General features: G+C 32.5%; 1 protein-coding gene across 1 annotated transcript in view; it reads right to left on the bottom strand.

The window, feature by feature from the left end:
• LOC106717014 (hypoxia-inducible factor 1-alpha) overlaps positions 1–10,268 on the bottom strand; it is a 52,351-nt gene extending 42,083 nt beyond the window's left edge. Inside the window, exon 1 of the mRNA XM_045686179.1 lies at positions 9,967–10,268. Within this exon, the coding sequence (XP_045542135.1) occupies positions 9,967–10,199 (233 nt within the window). The 5' untranslated portion in view covers positions 10,200–10,268. The remainder of the gene's footprint in view (positions 1–9,966) is intronic.
• Positions 10,269–10,621: the final 353 nt, after the last annotated feature.

The raw sequence follows: 10,621 nt of genomic DNA on the forward strand, positions 1-10,621 counted from the left end.
TCGGTACTTAACTTCAAATATAAACAATATTTTACCACGCAGTAACATTTAATTTTACCCTTCATAAGGACGAAGTACATGTAGATGATATGCCGAATAAGTATCCGGTAATGAGTGTTTACAATTTTAAATCTATTATTACGTCTATAGTCTAGACTTGTTGACAATGGAATTTTCTGCAAAAGTTAAACACTATGTACTGCTTGAAACGTGATACGTATTTATTAATGCGTGTTAAAATTTTGTTATCATATAGGTTTAATACCTAAAGCCTTTAGTTTGCTCCAATTATTGTAATGGCCGTACTACGTAATTGGAGTTAGATTTAATTACTTTGGATATATTACATAGATTAATTTATATATTTTGATGAAACTTATAGTCATCAGCAAGGTTTTTTATTGATCTCTGCCGACCTCAATAAATTAATCCAAAACATTAAGGTTTATAAAGCCCTGTGATAAGGATAAATAAGGCCAGAAAGATGACGGGTGACCGTGAGTCTTTTTTAGCTTCATTGAAAGCTAGACGATTCGTTTGGTAACTATGAACAATGCTATTGTTTGTTACAATAACAAGTGCTTTACTCCATATCATATAAGTTCGTGACAAAATTAAAAACAAACGTTCAAAATGAATGTTTGGTAAATTTATGTTGTTGTTACATTTCCTGTTAATAAGTAACTAATTGAGCTATAAGAAACCATTGCTTATGCACGGCGCAAACGATTTTATTGTGTAAACATTAAGGGTTATATTTCAATGAATCTAATCCTTACAAAATGTTAATAACAATCAACTGGTCTAGAAAATGTAACATTCGATTTTCGCTATCGCTAGTAAAATCGACAAAATGTGTCAAATCTTAATATATATAAATCTCGTGTCACAATGTTTGTCCTTAATGGACTCCTAAACCACTTAACCGATTATAATAAAATTCGCACACCATGTGCAGTTCGATCCAACTTGAGAGATAGGATAGTTTAAATCTCAAATTATAGTCGCAATTTTAATTTATTGCTAATTATTTGTATGTTATTATTTGACAGTCACAATTATGTCGATACCTTTCGACTGGGTTGAGTAAGTAATCAATAGAGGGCGCTGCTATGGTAAATCTACGAACGTGTCATATAAGCTTATTAACTGCGCGCGGACGGAGTCGCGGGCGACAGCTAGTTGTATAGTAAAAATAAATGGCAGTAATTGACATATCGAAAGTTATTGGCACTCCCATACGATTTTGACTTTTCTATTAGCAACTTCGCTTAGCTAATGTTACTTTGTCTAGCCCTCTTCTCATATTTTGGCACCAAATTTTAATAACAAATCGTTCGTGTTGTAATTTAATTAAATTTTTCGTAATTTGGCAATAAAGTTGCCGGCGCAAACAACGTCAAAGATTATGTAGGATGCATCTCACCTCGCCAATGCCAAGAGTAAATATAGACAACATCGGCATTAAATATAACGCTCGATCGCCAAGTTCCTTTGAAAAATACAAACACTGTATGTTTTCGTACTTTTTTTAAATGACATACGATTAGAATTTTGAAGAGATATATATTTTTATTAACTTCAATTATGCAATTAACAAATAGGTAGTTAAGTATTTCTATATTTCTAGTTGTTAAATAATATTTTACGTTATACGTTATAATTAATTTTAAGTTAGTACGTTATTACTTTTGGTTAAATCTATATTTTATTAAATAAATATTTTCTTACTTTCCTTTATTCTTTGAATACTCATTAAAATATCTATTTATTAATTTGATTCAAACATTTATTTTACAGTAAATATGGTGTTCGTAGTAAAATTATCGACAATAGTTTACAAAAAATCTTTTGTCATTTAAATTGAACATACAAAAAATATCTCGTGTCTTCAGAGTCTAGAACTAGTTCATTCAATCGAACAATAGAAAAGCGATAATTTTTGCATTCAGACCTCGACCCCTAATCCCAGTTTAATGTCTGGCGTTGATAACATTCATTGGGAACGAATTTGTCTCAATACGTTTTATGAACACGTTCAGTGTTTCAGTGAAGCATGTTTTCGAGACTTTTAGGTTGCGGCCTCCAGACAGCCTACACGTCTCGACTGTTATAATCTAGATTCTATTGTATTGAGCATAATAGTTATGGATAATATCTAACTTTAAAATACAAAGTGTAACACATATTCCGTGATAATGATTTTGTGGCGCACCTATTAGAACGTTCCCATTTACGGCACTAAAGAATCAATCGTCTCAAAGATATGTCTATGATAAAATAAAAAGTTCAGAGGCCAGAAATTTTTTGTTCCAAACTATTATGGCAAATAGCATTTGCCTAATTCTAATAAGCTTTAAAGCTTTGTTTAAGTAATACACTAAAATAATGAATTTTTGAAACGAACAAAAATAACTAGCTTTAATGCACATTGAACGTCTAATTATAGCGATACTTTGTAGTTAGAAATTCGAGATTTGTTATCAAACACTACTAAGGCAAAACACAAAGTCCCTATATTTCCGTTACCAGAGCTTACTTTTGCAAGCAATCCTTGTTCTAATTTAGGTTTTCGACTTTACAAACGTATTCGATGTTTATTAAGCGGTTATAATTGCAACTATGAAGATCATAACATCCGAAATCACTAACTAATAGCAACAGGAGATACATTGGAATATTTAAAAGATTGAATGTGATTCCTTTTTGTTATTTTACCGGCGGCGTAACAAATAACGACAGGGATACTTTTTTAAATATGCAAATTTATTGTGGATGGACCTTATTTCATGACTACCATAACTATAATAGTAAAATAACCTTACTCCGGAGTTGTCATTCGCTAAAAATAAGTATCATTTCTTAAAACAGATATTTCCCACACAACGTTACATTAAAAATAAAAAAAACAAAAAACATGAAATCATAAATAGAATAGTAATGCACTGAAATAGTCACGTACTGAAAATGCTACGACCTGATTGTATATGGATTTATGGATTTAAAATGGAATGAATGATGGTATTTACTTAAAAAAAATAATAATAATCTTTCATTTATTTTTACACAGTTGTTTAATCTGCTGCAAATCGAATGGACAGATAGTTGGTAAATGAACACGTTCGTCAACTATAGGTGTCCGCAAACGAGATCGTGACATTATTTACCGATAAATTTATAAAACAACTAGCTGTCGCCCGCGACTCCATCCGCGCGCAGTTAAAAAAAAAATGAAAAATAGATGTTGGCCGATTCTCAGACCTACTGAATATGCTCACAAAATTTCATGAGAATCGGTCAAGCCGTTTCGGAGGAGTACGGGAACGAAAACTGTGACACGAGAATTTTATATATTAGATAATATTGAGCCATATTAACGATTAGTTTTTCTTATGTTTTATAAATTAAATTGGTATTAAATGATTTTTAGTATAACACCATTCCGGATTTTAAACAATTGAAATATTACTTTTTATTACAAAATGGTAAAATTGTAAAAATGCTAATTCATATGGTTTTATTTCTTATTTCCGAAAACGTATCTACTTTTACGATGTATATTTTACAATGAAATCTTGTCTCAATAAAATTGAAACCTTAATTCATCCACTATCTTAATTTATAAATTAATATCTTCCCGTGGTTTTTTTAAATAGAATAAAATTAAATTTCGAATTCGGGCATGTATAATATTACGCAATCACGTGAAACTCGTATAATGATGTATATACTTAGTTAAAAAAAATGCAAGGACTGACTCATGCCCCTATATTAATTTAAAGGCAATGTTTTCCATCAACAACTGCAACTGACAATATAAAATCTATATATATAAAAGAAAGTTGTGTTAGTTACACTATTTATAACTCAAGAACGGCTGAATCGATTTGACTGAAAATTGGTGGGCAGGTAGCTTAGAACCAGGAAACGGACATAGGATTATTTTTACCCCGTTTTCAATTTTTTTTTCCGCGCGGACGGAGTCGCGGGTAAAAGCTAGTACTTTATAAATCGTGATTTTTTATATTGTTTGAAATATAATGTCAAAGAGTTAGTAAGACTTGTGTTACTTGATCGGGAAAATGCCACAACCTCAAAATTAAATGCCTACAAAAATACTGTTACACTTTTTAGTAAAACACGTGTTTTAACCCTTTGACCGCCATTGATACTATCGACGTCAACGTAATGATATGTTTCACTATAAATATGTATCACCACAGTATTTTTTTATAAGTCCTTCATTATATATTGGTATTGAACACATTTCCCAAGCCTACGCATAATGTTTCGATAGTAATGATTTAATATGTATGTATAAAAAGGTTGACGTGTGTTTAGGCTAAAATGTATTTGAAACACTGTTTCAGTTTTTTTATGTTAAGGGTTTAAATTTCAACGGCGCCTAAAGACCAAGTTTTCGATGGGTTCTAACAGTGGACGACTATAGTTTGATAAGGTACAAATTCTAAATATTATAACATTTTTAAGTTCATAAGCGCCAACAACAGCTACCAACATAGCAAAATGTCTTGAATATTATATTAAGGAATCAAGCAAATTATACATGTCCTTGGCGTCGATCGGGCGAAGGAAAATTAGAGGAAAACGGAAAAGTTCCTCGAACGGTTGCCATGGTAACTGTAGGGTACCGACCAAGCCAGGAGGGCATCTTGCCTAATTAGGATTATTTTCACCAAATAAGGAGTGTATATCGAATTGCTTCAATAGACCCCTTAATTGACTAAATTGTGCAAATCAATAGAGAATAACAAAACAGGATAAATATTTATTGATACCGTCGCCATGTTGTTTTTCGTATATCACATCTATATAGGAAATGAGTTCGTATTTAATGTGAAGGAATATCATAGTATTGTTACTTGATTAGTATCTGAAAATATTATTTGTGTTTCCATCTCACTGACCCTTGTATTGATACGTATTGTTATCTCTTTTTTGAAAGTGAATATGAGATATGTTAATGTGTGTCTATACAATAATATTGACACCGTAAGCATTCCTCCGACATTGTCATGAAACTCATATAATACTAGCTGTCGCCCGCGACTCAGTCCGCGCGCAGTTAAAAAAAATAATGAAAAATAGATGTTGGCCGATTCTCAGACCTACTGAATATGCTCACAAAATTTCATGAGAAACGGTCAAACCGTTTCGGGGGAGTACGGTGACGAAAACTGTGACACGATAATTTTATATATTACTAGCTGTCGCCCGCGACTCCGTCCGCGCGCAGTTAAAAAATGGGGGGGTTATGAAAAATGGATGTTGGCCGATTCTCATACCTACTGAATATGCTCACAAAATTTCATGAGAATCGGTCAAGCCGTTTCGGAGGAGTACGGGAACGAAAACTGTGACACGAGAATTTTATATATTAGATAGATTTTGCAACAGATTAGAAATCATTTAAAACATATTGTTATATCTGTCTTCACGGCACTACTATCACATCGCCTTTGTAGCACCTATCTAATCTATTCAGATAATTGTGTCAAAGTACGACGTTGAGAACAACATTGCGATGTTTATGAAAGATTTATCAAAAAGTTTTAACCCTTACATTGCAGTAAAACTTTTATCTTAATTCTTAATTATATTATAAACTTACTAATATTACTAACTACTTACTAACTTACTTATATTATAAATGTGAATGTTTAGATTGAAGGATGTTTGAATGGATGTTTGTTTGAAGGTATCTCCGGAACGACTGAACGGATCTTCATGAAATGTGGCACAGATGTAGAACATAGTATGGAAGAATAAATAGGCTACTTATTACGTTTATTTGTTTTTAAATTCCGCGCGGACGGAGTCGCGAACAATAGCTAGTTAATACATATGTTCATTTTCTCTTTGGCAAAACAAAGGCTGCAATATGTATTAATACATTAAGTTGTATAACAATTGACTATAAACTATTTATATTTTTACTAAATTTATATTTTTTCCCTTTTATTAAATTGATTAACCTATCAGAAAGGGAGCGTGAAAATTTATAAAACGGTGCATTCTTGTAAACAATGAAACGCCCAATGAATTGCCATGAGTCATGATAAAGTCGTTGCTAGGCAACGGAGACGCGTTGAATCCACAAGTGGGTTTAACTGCCGTGACCGTGACACTTGTAGTATATATTATCATCCCTTTTATTGACTGTGACAATATAGAGACTACAGTATGTTTTAATACACGTATCATTGCAATGGAGTATTTCAATAACGCGGTACAGTCACAGCCAAACAGATAAGCTGGCGTAAACCGGCATTAAGCGTAATTGTCTATCTCGCTATTGCCAGTAAGTTCCGAACTCAATATTCGATCTCAAAACATTTCGCCTTATTTGCAGTTTTTAATAATAATTTTCAATCCATTTTGGTTGCATTTATGTGGTCTAAAATCGCAATTGCAATCATGAACTGTTCAGGTGTGATCGAGTAATTTTTGCAAATATTAACTACAATATATTCTTAATAAATATTTTTATTTATTAATCAGAAAACGCAATGAAATTACTCAATTAGTAAGCGACATTGCTAATTAACTTAATAGAATTATTAATACATTAGCTGAATAGCAATTCAGGAATTTCTACAAACATGACATCAATTGGCTTTGAATCGTACTTCGAGATTAACACCGGCACAAATTAAATTTAAAGCCATTTAAGATGAACCAAGCAACCAGATATTTTAAATGAATTGAACTTAAAATGAAAATTATTTTAGTAGTGATTTTAGTGGAGATAAAGAGTATTCAAGTCCATACCGAGGTAATTTAACTATCTCGACATAAATTTGAATACATAATTCGAAAATTCAATGTACATTTTATTTAAGAAGGAAAGTCTCAGAATAGAGACCACGGAAGGGGACCAGGAGCGTGGGGGAGCAAGTGCGCACGGCGAGAAGTCGTTGGATGCGGAAAGCGGCGGACCACGTACTATGGAAAGCGTTGGGAAAAATCTGGGCACACAAAAGCTGAAGATGAGGATGAGATTACCTTTTATTTTGGGTTAGTAGGAAAATAAATAAAAAAACATTTAATTACTTTATAATCGTTATAGTATAAATAGTAGTAGTTACTCTAGAACCACAACGCAATTGTAAGCAACAAGTTGACAAAGATTTATCGCAATCGAACTATATGGATTTTAATATTCAAGCAACATTTTATATGCTAATTACTAATGCCACACAAACGGTGCAGAGCCGCAAAGAATCTCAATATATTTATACCAACAAAATTGAACTGTTTGACATTTTTGAATATTTATAGAAATGAATATTTCCTTTATTCTTAAACCTATCAAGAAGTTCTAATCAAATTTTGAATTTAGAAGGTTAAACCTAAAAACCCAAATAGATCTAATATTACCTTTTTACTCGTAATCAAGGATTTTGCTTTGTCAATATTTTGATATTTTGCGTGTTTTACCACTCATACTACTCGTATTGTAACACATGTTGAGTTCGACTATTATAATATATGAATGCCAAGTGTTTCTTTACCGCACTTGTTGTATGACATTTTTTAAACAAATTATCGGCGTTGCGACACCGCAGCGGCAGTGTGGAAACTCTCTAAGGAGGTATATATCACCGGTTGTAATAATATTATGATAGTTGTTTGATTCTTTAAGCAAATGCCACTCTAATGGAAATTATAATTTCAATTATCACGAAATGAGCTAGTGTGTATGTTTGTGGGTATGCTTTGTACATTCTTATCTGCAATACCAACATGTATTATGTGAATAGTTGCGTACCTAACGACAATTATATGCATAAAACAATATGATTATTATTGTTGGCCTTCGCATTTGAAATACTTGCAAACTTCTCCTTTATAATATAGGAAATAATTTCACGGTACCCGTAAAAATTTGATTTAAGTTTTTGAGTTTATAAGTAAACCTGTCAAACCTATTTTCCTTCAATATTAGCAAAAACTAACTGTTGATATTACAAAGTAAAATAATTAAAAATATTTTATTTTAAAACTTCAATATAAACGAAAACATGAAAAAATAGGCGTATTTTATTATGTTATATGAAAATTCGTGTTAATATTTTGCAATCGAGAAATTCGTCGAATTCAATAATAACAGAGGACGTAATTAATTTTATACGGCTACCGAAAAATGATTGAAAAAAAAAATGATGTTCGTTCGTAAAATACTTTCGTGAATCAAAATTCGTCTCTACGAGCTACATCCAATAACAATAGACTCATCACGTTGAAATACCTGTCCGCAATGCATGTAAATTTCATACAAATCCTTTTGAAATCGTAACAAAGAGAAAGGAACTCCTAACAAATACATATTACAAACAAGATTCAGTGCATAAAAGTTAATTTCATCGTTAGGTTATTTCGTAGTAAAATTTAGATGGAAATTGTACCAGGTTCAGAAAACTTTTTATATAACATAATATTAATATCTAATGGTACAGTGATATAAAGTGTAATTACAGTTTTTACTGAGAGTATGAATGTAAGTTTTCATATTGCTGTTTGCATCTACTGTTGTTTATCTCAAAGTTTTGTTGATAGTTTTAGAAAAACAATAGAAAACGTATAATTATTACCATAAGTGAAGATTTCGTACATCTTACATGCTAATAGATTGCATTAACTCTATTAAATAGGATCCATTCATAAGGATTACATAAATGTACATATGCATACATTTTAGGGAATATGGCTCTTAGATTCTATATTTAGTCTAGGAGCTATATGCGATACGGATTATTTATATACATATAGGTACGTGTTACCAAAATAACAGAAACTAACTGGAACTTGCTTAAGCTCGGATTCTCAACAACACGAGCGAAGTGAATAGCCCCCGGGCTCATATCCAGAATTACATCAAACAAACTATACTTAATTGGGGAAAACAATTTCATTGTTCAGCGATGTTTATTATATGTAAAAGATATCTTCTATAAACAAAAATACAATACTAAGTATTAACGTTTGTTTATTCTTTATGACCTTTATCGCAGATACTTTTTCTCAGGCTCTACTTTATTTGGAAAATTATAATGTTCTTACTAATATTATAAAATGTTTGGATAGATGGACTGATGTTTGTTTGAAGGTATCTCCGGAACAGCTCAACAGATCTTGATTAAATTTGGCACAAATATAGGGCATAGTACGGAAGAACACATAGGCTACTTATATATATTTTTTTATAATTCAGCGCAGACGGAGTTGCGGGAAACAGCTAGTAATATTTATTATAAATGGAAAAGTTTAGATGGATGAATGTTTGAAGTTATCATCGGAAAGGCTCAACGGATTTAAATTAAAAACATAAGTAAAAAACATAAATATCATGCAAGCAATAAAACCGACCACAAACACAAAAGAAAAATCAATAATCTTACAAGCAGCAGGGCATTGTATGGATATCTCTCTATACGAGATTGCCTTCGGGAAGTGTCTATCCTTTGTGAACCTCTACAAAGGATTGGATTGACAGGGTCATTAAAGCGTTTGATTATCGTATGCAAGCGCAAATTAATATTGTTCGAAACTGATAAAGAGTAAATAATATTTTAACTATCTTTAAAATCATAAATGCTAAGCCGGAAACTAATAAATTATGTAACAAAGATGTCCTTCATATTATCATTTAAATTTCACCCGCTTCAAGACATCGGATTGTCATACTTAATAATGTAATTTAAAAATTAAAAATCAAAATTTACAAAAATTTACAGCTTTATTTTTTTTTGGGAAAAAAATTACTGATCATTGATTTCTTCCAAATATATCCAATCTAGTTGTACGATAACAGCGACCTTCATACAATTATGTCACAGGTTATGGTTCCAGTTATGTATTTTGAAAGTCAAGGTCGCATAATTACAATACAAACTCAGCTAGATTAACAAATATAAACATAATAAAATTAATCAAAAAACATACCCTCTGAGAGTTGAAACGTTGTCGGGGGGTGGCGGTAGCTCCATCGTGGACTGCGAATAAATCGGATAGGGTAAACTCTGACTTAGTATACTCTGATCTGGATAAAGCTGCGCTTGCGCAGGTCCGCCTGGATCGGGCGGTTTAGGCGCCGGTCGCTTCTTGTGCTCTTCACAAGAACAGCAGCACGTGTCTTGAGGCGCGAGTGGCCACTCGTCCGCCATCGGCCAGTCCATAATGTGCGCACTTCATGAGCGGCGGCGGGCTACTGCGCAGCAAGGGTGCATCACTAGCCGCTAGCGCACTGACCCCCGCAACTCCCCCCACCGCACCTCACCACACCTCGCCCGTGCAACGTGCTAATAACTGCAAATCGCGTTATTCGCAACTATATTGTTGCGCGAATTATGCAAGCCAACTAACAAACGCATGTCTTGACTAGGCTATTAATTAATCAACTCTCTCTATCTACCTATAGGCGATGACGTCTGACGGAACAATCATTTCGGAAGTAGATACTATGTACTCACTAATGACATGCCGCAGTTTTCCTCAGTATTTGTTTGGCGCAATTTTATTGCAATGAAATTAGGAATATTTTAAATACAGCGTTTTCACTCTTTATTATTATTATTGAATTAAATCAAATGACATTATC

Source organism: Papilio machaon, chromosome Z, assembly GCF_912999745.1.
Source record: "Papilio machaon chromosome Z, ilPapMach1.1, whole genome shotgun sequence".
NCBI classification, from domain to species: domain Eukaryota; kingdom Metazoa; phylum Arthropoda; class Insecta; order Lepidoptera; family Papilionidae; genus Papilio; species Papilio machaon.